This window comes from Gossypium arboreum, chromosome 10, assembly GCF_025698485.1.
Source record: "Gossypium arboreum isolate Shixiya-1 chromosome 10, ASM2569848v2, whole genome shotgun sequence".
In the NCBI taxonomy this organism is placed as follows: Eukaryota; Viridiplantae; Streptophyta; class Magnoliopsida; order Malvales; family Malvaceae; genus Gossypium; species Gossypium arboreum.
Genome location: NC_069079.1, coordinates 5000229 through 5017160, shown reverse-complemented (window position 1 = coordinate 5017160; position 16932 = coordinate 5000229). Strand labels below are relative to the sequence as shown.

The 16932-nt window shown below is 33.1% G+C and overlaps 2 protein-coding genes, 1 long non-coding RNA gene and 1 pseudogene across 3 annotated transcripts; 3 read left to right on the top strand and 1 right to left on the bottom strand.

Annotated features, from left to right (window-relative positions):
• The first annotated feature begins 592 nt into the window (after positions 1-592).
• Positions 593-3878, top strand: LOC108486985 (uncharacterized). Its single transcript, XM_017791159.2, has 7 exons — positions 593-868; positions 1147-1542; positions 1635-1687; positions 1960-1997; positions 2117-2435; positions 2606-2919; positions 3086-3878. The coding sequence occupies exons 1-7, from the start codon at positions 856-858 to the stop codon at positions 3672-3674; spliced, it is 1722 nt and encodes a 573-aa protein (XP_017646648.1). The 5' UTR covers positions 593-855; the 3' UTR covers positions 3675-3878.
• A 759-nt stretch (positions 3879-4637) lies between these two features.
• LOC108487184 (O-fucosyltransferase 36) lies at positions 4638-7495 on the top strand. Its single transcript, XM_017791452.2, has 3 exons — positions 4638-6175; positions 6440-6689; positions 7071-7495. The coding sequence occupies exons 1-3, from the start codon at positions 4977-4979 to the stop codon at positions 7245-7247; spliced, it is 1626 nt and encodes a 541-aa protein (XP_017646941.1). The 5' UTR covers positions 4638-4976; the 3' UTR covers positions 7248-7495.
• Positions 7496-7840: 345 nt separating this feature from the next.
• On the top strand, positions 7841-9657 carry LOC108488089 (uncharacterized; annotated as a pseudogene).
• Positions 9658-13824: 4167 nt separating this feature from the next.
• Positions 13825-14572, bottom strand: LOC108488954 (uncharacterized). The gene is made up of 2 exons (XR_001871849.2): positions 14325-14572; positions 13825-14194 (listed from the first exon to the last, which is right to left on the bottom strand). It is a non-coding gene; the product is annotated as an uncharacterized LOC108488954 (long non-coding RNA).
• Positions 14573-16932: the final 2360 nt, after the last annotated feature.

Genomic DNA, 16932 nt, shown 5'->3' with positions numbered 1-16932 from the left:
AAAGTAAATCATTTTCCAGAAGTCATTTTCAGTGAAACAAACGGAGCCTTAATCATGACCATATGATAGTTATTAAATTCATGCAAAGTTTTTTTTTTCTTTCAAAATTTGATATGCTGAACATATTATTACAAATATAATGTCATGCATGTCAACTTGCTATTTTCATATATTACAAAAAAAAAAAATCAGTTAATAGATTTAACAAAGTTGTTTATGTTATGACTGAAATTTGGAAATTCTAAAAATATAACGAGTATGAAATAAGAATGAACCAATTAAAGAACATAGACTAAATCTACTACTTTATGCATAATACAGGGCTAATAGTAAAATTTAACCAAACAAATTTAAATGCTACCGTTTGATAAGGGACTAAAATTGATCAAAATACAGGTACTAAATCCATAACTTACACAAAATACAGGGTCTAATAAAAAAATTCCACCTAATAAAATTTTGTCTGCTATCATAAGATGGATATGTTCATTGAAATAGACAAGCAAGCTTAAACTAACTGTAGGCTGAAGAAGTGGTGGTCTGAACGTAACCCAACCCATAAAAAACCAGGCCTTTTAATATCAATGGGGGCTTTTCACAACAGGCCCTTTAATCTCTTGTGAACTTCCCCGTGTGGCTCTCTATCTACTTCACGTTCATCTTTGTTCCTCATAAACATCTGCATCTCAAATTTCTTATGTTATTCTAATGTTATCTGCATTCTGAAAAGGAAAAGAACAAAGAAATTTTCTTTTTTGGGCTGATTAAATGCTGGCGTCTCAACTGTGTTATTATTTTTGTTGAGATAAGGTTCCAAGTTCTGAGTTTTCGATTCTTTAGGCTGAATGAGCTCCCATGGCTTTACTAGGTAACTGGGTTTCTCTTTTTATTATGGCCATTATTTTTATTTAGTTCAGAGTTTGACTGCCTTGAAAACTTAAAAAGAAGAAACAGATGAAGGTCCTTTATTTTTTTCCTGTTTTGCTTTGTGATTGGCATGTTTAGCTTCAATTTGTATTTATTCGTCTTTTGGAAGACAAAAGTGGTTTAATTTCATGAAATTTCTGTGTTTAGGGTGTTAGGTATTCTTGGTGTTGTTAAAATTAACTGTGAGCATCTTTATTATGCTTGGTTGCCCTGAAACAGATATTGCTACTGCTCAACCTTCCTTGCAAAGTCCACTGGTTCCAGTGAGGGCTCAAACCGTTATCCATGCTCAAGTTTTATCAAATCCATGGAAATCCTCCCCATTGCCTACGAGGATAAGTTTTCATGTAGGGCACCTGGAAAACCAAAGTGGGAAACTTCAGATTAAAGCTGTTGCAACCCTTGAACCCAAGTGTTCAGTTCCAAAACAAGGTGAACATAATAATAAGTCACAGCTTGGTGGTGATTCAAGCCCTTCACCAACTCAGCATGAATTTTTGAAGACCGGAGACTCGGATGATGAGTTGGACGAGAGGGAAAAGTTAAGACGGATGAGGATTTCTAAAGCAAATAAAGGAAACACACCTTGGAACAAAGGCAGGAAGCACAGTGCAGGTAATTTCCATTAATCCTGATTTCTACTTTTATGTATTGGATTGTTGACTTGTTACCATGCTACCACAAATACATATATATTTTGTCTGCAGAGACCCTTCAACGGATAAGGGAGAGAACAAAGCTTGCAATGCAGAATCCTAAGGTGATGTCATGTAAGAGAACTTTTGTTATTACAGGGACTGAACTTTGTGAGTTTTATGTACACATTGAGTGAAACTAATGACATCAATAACGTTTTCTCCTATCTGAATCAATAAATTCATCCTTAACTGGTCAATGTAATTCTTTTATTTTTTCCATCATAATCCCCCTTAGGGCAAATGATGGAATGATGGCAATTTGGATTGTGGAAACTACTTAAGCACAATAGCTGAAAAGCAAACAATTGAATGCAAATTCTGTTTCAAAATGCAGGTCAAAATGAAGTTGGTTAACCTAGGACATGCTCAGAGGTGGGTGCTTCATTGTTCTTAAGTTTTTCAACTACGATATATCAAACTTCTTTAATTTATATAGGCCTTTCTTTCTACCTTTTTAATTCTGAAGTGACTGTTTCATAATGATTCTGTAGCAAAGAAACAAGAGAAAAAATTGGAGAGGGAGTGCGAATGGGATGGGAAAGGCGCCGTGAGAAGTTAATGCTGCAGGAAACTTGCCACTTTGAGTGGATGAACTTGATTGCTGAAGCATCTAGAAAAGGTTATCTTGGTGAGGAAGAGCTACGGTGGGATTCTTACAAGATACTAGATGAGCAGTTGACAAAGGAGTGGTTGGAAAGTGTCGAACAAAGGAAATCGATGCCTAGACCAAAAGGTAGCAAGAGAGCACCAAAATCCCCTGAACAAAGAAGAAAAATTGCTGAAGCCATTGCTGCCAAATGGGCTGATCCTGTAAGTGCTTGCATGATTGAATTTTTCTTTTTTATCCATCAGCAGTGAAAATTATGACATTGATCATAGGCATCTACAAATGTCACTTTATGGATGATATTGCTGACAAGATTTCCTTATGTCTTTGCGTCTGAATGTGGATTTTCCATTTCTTGTTATATGCTGAATAGGATTACCGCGAGAGAGTTTGCTCTGGCTTGGCAAAATATCATGGCATTCCATCTAGGGCTGAAAGAAAACCGAAGAGGAAGCCAGCGGCTGGTACACAGTCCAAGCAGAGCCCTCCAAAGAGGAAAGCTAGTGATAAAAACTATTCTTCTGGTAGTGAGACTATAAGCCCAATTGAGCGGTTAAGGATACGAAGAAGAAATAAACCACTTTATAAGGATCCTATGGCAAGCTCCAAGCTCGAGATGTTGAAGAACTTAAGAGCACAAAGAGCAGCAGAAGAATTAAAGAAAACCGAAGCTGTTGAAAGAGCAAGGTTAGCATTTGCTTACATTCAGCAAACATACATCTGTTAGAACCTTCATGGATATCCCCCTTAAGAATTCCCATGGATTATCACTTTTCTGCATTCTAAGTACCAATGAGAAAAGTAGGCTGCTAATTCTCTGGATAACTCAATGCTTACATATATGATACTGCAGGCTTTTGATTGCTGAAGCTGAGAAGGCCGCAAAAGCCCTTGAGGTCGCTGCAATGAAGAGCCATGTTGCTCGAGCTTCCCTTATTGAAACCAGAAAACTTATAGCCGAAGCAATTCAGTCAATTGAATCGATAGAGATCAGACACATTTCATCCGATGAGAATAGTGGATACATTTCTGTTGACTCGGCTGAACCGGTTAGCCATGTTGAGAACAAAATGCAATCAGAAAGCAGTGGTTCAGACCAAGCAGAACAGAAAGAAGTAAATGGGACTAAGCATGAAGAGTACAATTTCTCTGACTTTATTTTCCCGAAGATAGTGAATGGTGACAACGCCAAAGAACTTACTTCTCCATGCTCGAATAATCACAGTATATCAACTCTCAACTTTGAAAGTTTGATAAACTCTGATTCATCTAAGCAACTCAACCATTTGGAAACAAATGGGATGATCCAACATGAGAAGAATCCCATGCTAAATGGAACCAAAGTTGAGCTGAAGAATGATGATGTGCCGTCTAAAGCAGTCGCTGTAACTAAGAAATGGGTCCGTGGTAGGCTTGTTGAAGTCACTGACGAAGCTTCATAAGTATCATAAACTACACAACGGATCTTCATATAGAGCTTCTTCAACGTACTTTGCTGTGGAGTTTGATTCCTGCTACCAGCTATATTTTAACGATTGCAATTTGCAAAATCTCTGTTAATGGATCTTTTTCAGTACTTAAATTATTTATTTATTTTAGATTCTAATTTTAGATTAGCAAAAAGGGTATTGCCCTTCAATCTCTAAGCTTGTTCTTCTTTGTTATTTCCTTCTTTCCATTTTACTGTTTCATTGGGAGAGCAATTAGCAACTGGTTGTTTTGGTTAAAAGAATCGATTTAATCCACTAATTTTATACCTTAACCAATTAATTGACCATCTTAATTCTTAATCCATCTAATTGCTCACTTATGTTTTTGTAATTTTTTTAAACAGGAGAAATGAAAAGTAAAACACTAGTAAGATTTTTTTTCTTTTAGTTTTGATTACTTTTTTTATATGATTTTATATAATTGTTATATTTTTAAATGTATTTAAAAATAATATATATTAAAATTAATTAAATCCATCTATTCAATTACAAAATTTTATAATGATTTAATTTAGATATAATAATAAATTTATTTCTCAATATTTATATTTTTTGTCAATTTAATCTTTATTTTTTAACTAAGTTTGAGCATTAATTTTTTAAAAGAGTCAAATTATTTTTCTTTATTGAAAATGCTAACTAAAGCATTAATTTTTAAAATATCTACATAATAATCTGCATGACAATCCAATTGACATTTCAATAAATAATTTATAAAGTCTAAAATTTAAATTTTAAAAATTATAAAATTTTCATTAAAATTTAAAATAATCATATAAAATACACATATATTATCATAAAATTATTATATTTAAATTTTTAACATTTTAATTAGTATTTTTATTAAAATTAAACTTCTTGAAGGGTTTAAATAAGAAAAGAATGAGAAATGCGTAAATGTTAAATATTATGCCTTAATTTATTTTAATCACTTACGAAATCGAGGGTTTGCTCAGCTGTCATGTTCGCTACTTGGCAATCTCTCACGTGTGAGGGCACAATACGAGGTCGTTTCCTTGCAGGAAAATATCAGATCGGACCGGTAGTGAGTCTTTTTCCACCGACCGTTTCTTCCTTCTCAACCTTCGCCATCCCCAACTCCACAGACGATAAATTTTCTCAATTTTTTTTTATCAAATCCCTAAATTGTAAACCAATAATCACCGAAACCCCGGATTTCCTTAAGTCCCTAGTTATATCGTCACCGACTCGGTCATTCACTCCTTCACTCGCTCACTAACTCACTAGCAAAAAATGGACCGAGATTCATCCGACGAAGACGACGACAGACGAAACTTAACCTATCAAAACGACACCACAAGATCCGGTTTCAATGTCGAAGGGCTCGAACCACAAATGCGACGTCGTTCCAAGCTCACCTTCCACAAAGGTTATCTCTTCGCCCTTGTGCTCCCTCTGCTCATCGTCTTTATCTACTTCTCCACCGATATTCGCTCCCTCTTCACTTCCGATATCTCCTCCTTTAAATTCAATACGGTGTCGGGTCAAATCAGAGAATCCCAACTCCAAGCTCTTCACTTGTTGAACCAGCAGCAAAGTTCCCTTCTTTCTATCTGGAATCACACTTTGGTTAACTCTAATAACATCACGACCGTCCAATTTGATGATATCAAAGCCACATTGCTCACCCAGATCACGTTAAACAAACACATCCAGCAAATTCTATTATCCCCTTACAAAGCCGGAGACATCCTTCAAAACGGCACCGCTTTGGATCCCAGTTCTGCCGGTTACAGTTTCCACCGTTGCAGAAAAGTTGACCAGAAATTTTCTGAAAGAAGAACCATTGAATGGAAACCCAGACGGAATAAATTCTTGTTCGCGATTTGCTTGTCGGGTCAGATGAGTAACCATTTGATTTGCTTAGAGAAACATATGTTTTTCGCGGCGATTTTGAATCGGGCATTGGTGATTCCGAGTTCGAGATTCGATTATCAGTACAACCGGGTTCTGGATATCGCGCACATCAACGATTGTATTGGTAAAAAAGTTGTTGTACCATTCGAGGATTTTATGAAATTGAAGAAGAATCACGCTCACATTGACAAATTCATTTGCTATTTCTCGACCCCGCAGCCGTGTTACATGGACGAAGAGCGTTTGAAGAAGTTGAAGTCGTTGGGAATTTCGACGGGGAAATTGGAGGCTGCTTGGAAGAATGAGGATGTTAAGAATCCGAGTCGAAAGACGGTCAAGGATGTGGAGGAGAAGTTTGGGTCTGATGATGATGTGATTGCAATTGGGGATGTTTATTTTGCCGATGTGGATAGAGATTGGATGTTGCAACCAGGCGGTCCGATTGCTCATAAGTGTAAGACGTTGATAGAGCCAAGTAAACTTATCTTGTTGACTGCTGAACGGTTCATTCAGACGTTCTTGGGTAGTAATTTTATCGCCCTTCATTTCCGGCGACACGGCTTCTTAAAGTTCTGGTATGTTTTTCTATTTTGTTGTGATTTATTGCTTAGGAAGACGGGAACCTTCATAGTTTTACGCTACAGAATAAAAAGCAAAACATTAAAATGATGGCATTGGGCGTATTTTGCTTTGATTTCGAAGTGTTGGAAATTTGCTAGAGCATGAGGGAGAGTTTGTTCATAATTATTGAGAATCTCAATTTGAGTCGAAAGTGTTTTGCGATGATGATTGATGTCGGTTTGTGTGAATGCCACTAACATTTCTTGCTTATTCCCCAGCAATGCTAAAAAGCCAAGCTGCTTTTACCCTATTCCTCAAGCTGCGGATTGCATTACTCGGATGGTTGAAAGGGCCAACTCTCCAGTTATATACCTTTCAACAGATGCAGCAGGGAGCGAAACTGGTTTGCTGCAATCAATGATCATGCTGAATGGAAAGACTATACCACTGGTTAAACGTCCTCCTCGTAATTCAGCTGAAAAATGGGATGCCTTATTATACAGACATGGCCTTGAAGGTGATTCTCAGGTGAGAATTTGATACTATAGTGTTAGTAGGAAGAACCATAGGAGTTGATTCTCACGTAATGTGGCTTGAAACAACTTTATTCATTTTCTATTTCTTACTAAGGTTCTCTCACATTTCCCCTGCCCTCGTTCTAGTTTATACTGGCCGATGATTAAAGTGTGGTTGGTTTTGAGAAGTGCAAATTTGTTCTTAATTTTCTTCGCCTTCAATCATCAAACTAAGCTTTTGAAGTTTCTGAAGTGCATTTCATTTACGTTATTGTTCAGTACAGTTCAGAGTTCTGTGAATCAATGAACAGGCCCCCGAACTGCATGTAGCCTTAGCATACATATCATTGCTATTTTGCTTGGATCAATCTAAATTTGCTCTGTGATATTGAAGGTGGAAGCTATGCTGGATAAGACCATCTGTGCCATGGCGAGTGTGTTCATCGGAGCCTCAGGTTCGACTTTCACGGAGGACATTTTACGACTCCGAAAAGACTGGGGAACGGCATCTATATGTGATGAGTACTTATGCCAAGGTGAAAACCCAAATTTCATTTCAGGTGAAGAGTGAAGAATATGCAGAAATGGCAATCTCCTGACATAGTCTATTTGCAAAGGATAATGTATCATAAGAGCAATTAATTGATTACTTTAGTGTGTTCCATGAATTTAACCCCCCCCCCCCTAAACCTTTATTCTTTTATTGACTTTGTAAATTACCATCATCAATCAGTTCAGTAGTTGAGGAAACCATGTTTATGAAATAAAGCCCAGGGATATGACGTTAAATATATAGTTCAAGCGCAATTTTCGTCTTAACTTTTACTTCATTTGCCATTAACATTTGGAGGTAAATTGATTCATTGTTCACATGATTGGCCATATTTATGAAGAAAATACATACCAATAATACCTTCACTTTTTACATTAAAAATCTCCTCTAAAATTGATCAACTTACAACTTAATAAAATAAACTTGATATTTAATAATATTATTTTTTAATTAACGTTTCATCTAGTCAGACCTCTTGACTCGGTCTTTCATAGTTTACAGGCAAAACCATGTCTTTTTTTCCTTTAAAATGTTTGATTTTTCACACGAGAGATATTAGGATTTCTTAAATCTTAATGTAAATGTCATTTTAAGAACAATGAATGAACTGAATGAAGCGTACGCCTATCTGTAAGCATATGTTTTCATTCTTGTTGGAAACTTTTTATGATATACAGATCCCTTTGCTTCATTTTCTATGCCATTTCATTTACATTAATCAATACCCAAAACAACATAAGTTCTCATCTTTTTATCTGTTTTATGTTGCTTTTGTATTGAAGCATATATAGTTTATAATAACAATATAAAGAGAGATATATCATCGTGAAGGCAAGATTGGTAGTGTTCCCAATTAAAGGGAAAAACTGGTGCTTTAGCAGATCCATTGACCATTATGCATCAAAATCCACCGCAGCTAACACCCCTTCCACTGTGAAAGAGCTTTGGAAGAAAATGTCATCCAATTCCAAGCAGCCCCTCAATGCCAATGCTGAACTTCTTGTTGATTTCGTTTCGAACAAGGTAATAATACCCCTTTTATTCCATCCTTACATTGACTTCAACGTGCAAGTGAAATGTCCTGTGTGTGTGTTTCTTTTAATGCGTACATAGTTTTTGTTATAGATGAATAAGGCTGGGATTGGTTTGGAAAAGGCACCTGAGGGTAGTTTCAAAAACAAGCTACATGGGTACTTGAAACCCAAATCTGGTTTGTTTAAGATTTTTATTGACGTTTGTTTATGCTGATCAAGTTTTTCTTTGGTTCAATTGTATGTAGTTTCGCGTTGCGGCTGTTAGCTCGAGTTAAACCATCTGAGATTTTCTTGAAATCTATAACCAAGGATGTTACCAATGTTTAGATTGCATACCCTTGCAGGTTCTTTTTCTTGTTCTTTACTAATGCAACATGTTCTGTTTTTATCTCTCATAAAAGTAACATTGCACACTATTTTACAGTTGTCTAGTGTCTGAAAATATGGATATTTGCAGGGATTGGACTACGTTGGTTCAATGTGCTTTTCAGATTACGCGTTTGTTCCTGATGCTTCCAACGTTTTGCAGTTAAAATGCATGGCTTGTGCGACAAAGATTACGACATATAGCCTTGAGGTAATCGATCGATCGATTGACAGATTAGAAGATACAAAACCGATTATTTTAGCATGAACATTAAGTGTAGAATGTTTATATGTTTTTAGGGGTACAGTTATACACAGGAAATACTATTACGGTTCGGTTTCGTTGCTTCCACTGACTACGGCATTCACTGTACGTATGTGTTGTTTCCCCCATCATTTACTATGCAACCAAACCTCTTTGGCTTAGTCTCAACACACTAAATTTCCTTCCATACAGGTGCTACCTCTGCCGAATGTTCTATTCTTTTGGGTCTTGTTTCGAACTTATTCACATTGGCAGGCTTTCAAGGTAGGCACTAGTAGAAAGTTATATGAAACCGTAATCTGTTTTAAACATATGATTAGAGATATTCATAAGCTTATATAATTCATCAGCATACAATATTGGCATCTGCTCACCCATTATTTTGGCTTTGTTGTTGTTGCAGGGAAGTGAGAAGCTCCTTCAGCTAGACTCAGATTACTCCATTGTTTCAAACTTGAAGGAGAATGAATCTGAGCATAATGATTCCAAGTATGGAACCAAGGATTCTTCATGTTACCAATGGGTAAGCTCATACATACTTAACCTTGAAAACAATGGACATAACATGGGCATGTTCGGTTCTTCCGACTACGGGTACTTCAATGATGCTTTTATGGTTTGGCAGCTTCACATGCATTAATATTATCCTTTTATGTTCTTTTTGTTTGTTTAATTTGTGAACGGTAATGAACAGGTATTGGAGCCATCCAAGGAATTGAAGGAGCTTCTTCGCGGGGGTGCTATTTTAGACATATGCATTTGAACAAGAATGATGTTTTAAAATGCAGACATTCTACGTAATAAACATTCCTTCTTTCTGTCAATTTTCATATAAAAATATTATGATGAAAATAAATAAAAAAGCATTTCTATTTTCCTTTTTAGTACCCCATATGGAAATACATATTGTTCTATTTTTCCTTTTAATAGGAAAAATAACTTTCTGAGTAAAAGGATACATGCATTTATAATGGAGCAAGTATACAAATTCTTTTTTAGATAGGACGGTAGGGCAAGGAGGATATAATAAATGGTGTTTTGCAATTTGAATATCAAATCGAATATGGATTAATTCGTTGGGTTAAAATTAAATAAATTATTACATAGTTTTTTTTTTTTTTTAGCTTTGCTTTGCTCCTATTTGATGTACTCATCAGTTCGAGTTAGAGTTGTCCATCGGCCCTACTAAAATTTTAGGCCCGTTTTTTAGGTTCTAGTCTTGCTCGAAAATAGTCCTAAAATTTTACTTAAGTTCAATTCAAATAAAAATACTAAAATTTGAGTGTCCGACTCAACCTATCCATATTAATTTTTATATATTGTTTAAAAATAATATAATACTAAAAACATTAAAATAAATGTTTCCCAACAAATTGAAAATAAATTAAAAAATAATATGTAAACTTAAATAACATTAAGATGTGTAACTTAACAAGCAAATGCCTCTCAAATAGTAACAAAAATAACAATAAAATAAGAGTTATACAATAACAACATAAGAGTAGCAACATAATAGTGAAATGGTAGTAAAATAGTACCAAAAAAAAACAAGAAAAAAAAAACAAGAAAACAGTAAAAAAAATCTCTTTCTTTTTTTTGCATATTCAGGCCAGGCAGCCCAAAAAAGCCTTACCCGAAGCTCAGCCCATTTTCTAAATGGGTCTTATTTTTTTGTTCAACCTAATTTTTCAGACCTATATTTTTACCCAAACCCTCCCACTTTTCAGATGAGCCTTCAGGTCGAGCCATTCGAGCCAATTTCGTCCACTTTCGACAACTTTGTAAAAATGATATAATTTTACTAATTTCAAAACGAATTCTCAAAAAGATTTAGACTACCTAAATTTCTTAAATAGTATTTGGAAAGACAACTAATAGTTTGATTTGGATATGGTTGTTTATAATTGTAACGACCTGATAGTCGGGTAATCAGAAAAGTGTATTTTCAAGTCTCCGTTTTCGACAAACGGATTAATAAATATTTATTAAAAATATTTATGAAGTTTATTGTGTGATTAATTAGGTTTTTGTTAGGTGAATTAATTTGAATTAAGGTTAATTAAGTATAAGGATTAAATTGAATAAAGTGTAAAATTTAATTATAGATTAAAAGAAAAGTGAAAGGACTAAATTAGTAAATAAATCATATGAAACACTTGTACAGTAAAAATAAATACAAGTGTGTTGTAACTGTAAAATATATGTATAGTAAATATATACATACATTTATAATACATATATGTATTTACTTATTATTTAAGTAATAATTATTATTATAATATAATATAATAATATAATAATATAATAACATAAAGTAAAAGAAATAAAACAAAAAGAATGAAAAAGAAGCAGAATAGCAAACGAAACAGGGAAAAGGGGAAAAAAAAGAAAGAAAAAAGGAAAATTAGGGTTTTTGAGGTTCAAAGCTTAATTAGTAAGTCAATTTAGTCTCTTTTCTTGAAACTTTTATGTTTTTAGAATCCTTCAACAAAATACTATTTGATTTATGTTGAAATTTTAGAAGTTAGTGAATTTTTAAATGTTGCTCATGTTGAATACTTTGAAACATTAAAGTTTAAATTGATAGAAATTTAAGCTAGAAGTGTCTCATCGACTCCAATCATGTAGCATGCCAACTATATCCGACTCAACCTGATACAGTTAATAGTGTTTCAAATCACTTTTTAATTTCAAACAACATTCATTTCAATTTAATTAAACACATAATCAATTCAATTCAATTCAATATCATAATATCAATACTCACCTTATTTCACTTACCATGCATATTAATCAAAATACAATAATTAATATTACTAAATTCAGATTATAGAAATACAAACCGTAATTTCTCGAGTAACTCTTCGTCAGCTTTATTCTTTTCTTTCTTACCCGAAGTCTCTAGCACAACGTTAGCTACGGAAATCGAAACAAATAAAATTTATCAATACACACAATTTCACATTGAATATTTAAATTATACTCAACTTTTGCATAAATTCTAATTTAGTCCTTAAATCAAAACTAACTCTTTTTCTTACAAAATTAATTCCATATCTCATTCAATTTCCACTTTAAACAAATTTTAATTTTCAATTTCACCATAAACCCTAATTTCAAATTTCTTTCAATTTACTCCCTATTACTTCAAAACTTATAATTTATTTCACAATTTAATCCAAAACCTAATTAACCACACAATAAATTTCATAAATATTTTTAATATTTATGAATCCGTTTGTCCAAAACGGAGACCTGAAAATACACTTTTTTGATTACCCGACTATCGGGTCGTTACAATAATTATACAAGAGAGGCATGTCTGGTAATTACACCCAAATCCAATTTAAAATATATATATATATATATATATATATATATGTATACAAGTTATAAAAATTAAATTATAAGTATGAACACATATGAATGATTGGGATGATTATAAAATAATTATATTATAAAAATAATTTGTGTATTGTATAAAGTTCTAACAAAAATATATTATTTAAATCCTAAAATATTTTTAAAGTTATGATGAAAAATTTAACATAAAATATTTTACATATTATAAAAGTTTTATAATATATTTGTTGATAAAATTTATGACCAAGAAATATGAATATAGTTTATATATCTTTCAATGTTATATATTATAAAAATATAAAAATAAAATAAAATTTCAATGATATGGTAAAAATTATATTATTTAGATGCTGTGACATTTTTTTATAAAGGGTATATATTATAAATTTTATATATATTTTTTTTAATTTACTTATTATGTAACACCCCTAAACCCTTATCCGTCGTCGGAACAGGGTTACGGAGTATTATCAGACTTTTCAGATTAAATACAAACATTACATAATTATCTACTCAAAAAAATTATAACTCAATCATATTGTCCCTTTTATGAGCCATCGAAGCTCAAAACACATGTTAGAAATAAATCGGGACTTAATCGGGTACTTCAGAAATTTTTCGTAAAATTTCAAATTTTTCTTAAATGCAGGGGTCACACGCCCGTGTGGTCAAGGGACACGTCCGTGTCGCCATTAGACATACTCGTGCCTCAGGCTGTGTCCAACCCCGTGTAGCTCTCTGACTTAGGTCACACGGCCAGCCGCATGCTCGTGTCCTAGGCCATGTGTCTCACATGACCAAACCATACGCCCATGTGAAATTACCTAAGCGTTCTGTTTTGAAATTTTAAAGTTGCAAAGGATACACGGCCAAACCATATGCCCATATGTTAGCCGTGTGGACTCGAAATAAGCCTTATACATCATGTTTACCCTTCCCTGCAAATTTAAACACCAAGCAACTCAAAAAACCATTCATTCAATCAATTTTAAACACGATCAAATTCCTTTAAAACATGTCAAAATGATCAATTTAATGACCTAACCAATGTTCTCTCATAGGTACTTCACAAATATTATTAAAACAATCCATTAAAACTTCATTCAAGCCAATTCTAAAATCATGTCAATTTCATCCTAAATTTGCTTATATCATACTCATTTATGTATCAAATTAAACATTTCGTTTTAAACCTCAACATAACACATATATTTTTGTATATAAGCAACCACTATCATCTTATAATGTCATTTACAATCATTTCCAAAAATGACAAGCATAAAACAACCTAGGTGCATGCCGACAAAAAGAAACATACGTCACCACTTTTCGATTGTTGTGGATGCCGAATCGACGTTCAACTTTAACACCTAACTTGCGCACGGAAAACAAATTGTACGTTGAGTAAGAACTCAGTGGTATTTCTATAATCCGAATAATTTAAAAGTAAAAAGTTACATTAATTACACATTTAATCTCTGCATAACAAAAATCATTCAATTAATCAATTTCATAAGCACATCATTCATGACATTTCCAATTTCTCATCAATTGCTATCTCAAATAGTTTTTCACAATAAAGTGCATATTTCATTTGTCTTAATTCCATTTCACGTTCAATACTTTTCAGTTCCAATCATAATATCATTCTATTTATTTTCCCCTATTGACATTGTTAAGCCCAATTTATGCCCAGGGCCCAATACATTTAAAACCCAAAACAATTAGCAATACAAACCATTACCCAAACCCTAAACCCATCAAACTTAAACCCAAAACAACCCTAACAGCCCAGCAAAATTAAAGAAAATGAAAACCCTAGCAGCTAACACCCTCAGCCACCGCAACCGTGGAGGTTCCCAAGCACCGCACATCGCGCGTCCCTCCGCGTCGTGCGCTCCTCTACTAGCCCACATCAGAGATGTGCTCAACTGAACCTACAAACAAGCAAAATTTCATTTTTTTGAAATTTTCTCTTGATTTGGATTTCGTTTGTTTTGTTTCCTTTTCAATTTTTTTCAAACGGTTTTTAAAAAAAAAAACAAGAGAGGGAGAGAGGGGACTTACTGACGAACTCCCGACGTCGGCAGCCTCGGCGCGCTGAATCTCTGATGAAGGTGGTGCGGGTCTAAGTGAAAATTTGGGAGCTTTCTCTCTGTTTTTTTTAAGGAAAATAAGAGAGATAGATGGATAAATTTTTGGGTTCTCAAAAAGGGTGGTTCAATGTTTTTAAAAAAAAAAAAAAAAAAAGGCATCATTTATTTTATTTTTTTCCCCCCTCAAAAGTAGAGCCTGGGAAGGGGAAAAGCTGGCCGTGCATTAAAGGGATGAAAATGTGCATATGTCTTTTAAATGGGAAATTTTCGCGACTAGTCCCTGTCCTCTGCGCCTACATTCAATCAAATCCTTTTTTTTTGTTTTCTTTAAGTGCTTTCAAATTACCCCGGAAATTTGCGCCCAGACCCCTCCCTCCTTACCCACGTGTGCATTTTGGTTCCTTTGTCTCCTTTTGTTCTGTTTTCACCCCAGAATTTCATTTTTTAATTCAATTAAGCCCTATTTTGTTTATTTTAGACACTTTTATCACAAAATTATTTTTTTGGTATTATTATTAATCTATTATTACTATTTTATTTTTTACTATCATTTATTAAATTATTTTCTTATTATTTATTATATTTTTTACACTATTATTTATTATACTTATTATATCATTTTCATTATTTTTTATTTATTTTCATTTAATTTAATCAATTGGAGTTATGTTTCACATTATTATATTATTTATTTATTTGTATATTTGTTATATGCTTCGTGTATATATATATATATATATATATATATATATTTAAAATAAAACTAATTATTTTATGTATAAATTGTCATTATATGTATTACATTACTTGTTATATATTTTTTTTTACTAATAATCATTTTTTCTGTACTATTTCTTTTTATATACATATTTTATAATAATTTTAAATATAGTTTATTATACTTATTATATTTTATTTACCATATTTTATTTATTTATTTATTTTACCGTTTACTATTATTTTACTATTATTATTTATAATTTTTATATGTATATATTTTCCGCTAAAGTTTTTCAATATAATTATTAATAGACCTACTATATTATTTTTATTATTTTTATATACCATAGTTTTTTATCGAATATTTTTATACTAAATTATTATTATTTATTACTTTTCACTTTCACTAATTTAGCATTGTTAATTTAACTTTACTATTATCACTATATATATACATCATCATTCAACATATCATTTTCACTTCTATTATGTGTTTTCGTATCGTTAATATCTTTATTGCTATGTTTGTTATGTTATTATATTTATTACTATTGTTATAATTATTGTTGATTTTCCTTATTTTTACTATATTCTAGGTATTAATATATACTTTGTCAAGTTTATTATTATCTTCGCTATTTTCATATCGCATGTCATCATTTTTTGTGTTGAGTTTCAACCGCCTTAAATTCATTTTATTCAAAGATTTATCCTCGATTGTTTTCAAAATAAAGGCAATATTCGATATCTGGGATCCTCGGGAGGGTTGTGCCCTAACTTACTGAGTACCAATTTTCCTCGTTGAACCTAAATAATTGAGTACCCTTCTTAAATCTAATTGTATGAGGTTCAAATAAAAACCTATTCTTGAAATTCGGGACGTTGCACCCTAACTTACTGGGTGTGGCATCGCGTTATTGTGGGTAATGATTTCAAAAATCAAGGCAACCTTCGGTATTTGGGAGTTCTGAGAGATTGAGCTCTAACTTACTGAGTTCTAATTTTTCATGAGTCTCGGAGGACCGAATATCCTTCTCTCGAACCTTCATACATGAATTTTAAAAATCGAAGACCAACTTAGTCCTGAAGGTCTAAAATGTTGGACCCTAACTTACTGGGTATGGCATTCTCTCCTTCGAAATAGGTAGGTCATTTACATTTTATTTGAATAATTTCGATTTTCTTTCAAATAAAAGGATCGTACTCTAAAATCTTTTCAAATTTCAACATCAAGACATCAACTAATCAAATAGGTACCAATTTTTGGGCGTTACGAGGGTGCTAATCCTTTCTCGTATGTAACCGACTCCCGAGCCCATTTTCTCAAACTTAGCAGACCAAAAAGAATTATTGTTTTAATAAGCCCAGATGTTTTATTAAAACGATTGATTTTAAGGTGGCCCAATCTCACCTTGGAAAAGATTGGTGGCGACTCCATTTACATTTTTAAAGTCGATCCACGTTTTTCAAAACTTAAAAATGGTTTCGACAGCTTGGCGACTCCGCTGGGGATTTATAAGAGAGTTAAGCCGCGATTTGATTACTTTTTGTCTTTTGTCGAAAGTTGAATTTGGTTTTGAGTCTTCGATCCTCTCATTGCATTTCATCTGTTTGGTGTTATGTTTTTTCGATATTTTTATTTTCAAAGTTCTTTTATATCTTCTGTCATGGCATTGTATGACCGTTGTGGTCACACCTCTTAAGTGGGAGTGAGAAGTTATTTCCTTCGTGAGGTTTTCACCTCCGTGCAGGATAGTGGATCGCTTTTGGGATACATCCGTACCTATGTCTTCGTGAGGTTTTCACCTCCGTGAGCCATAGGGAAATGTATCCCCCTGAACTGAACTCAGTCTATATGA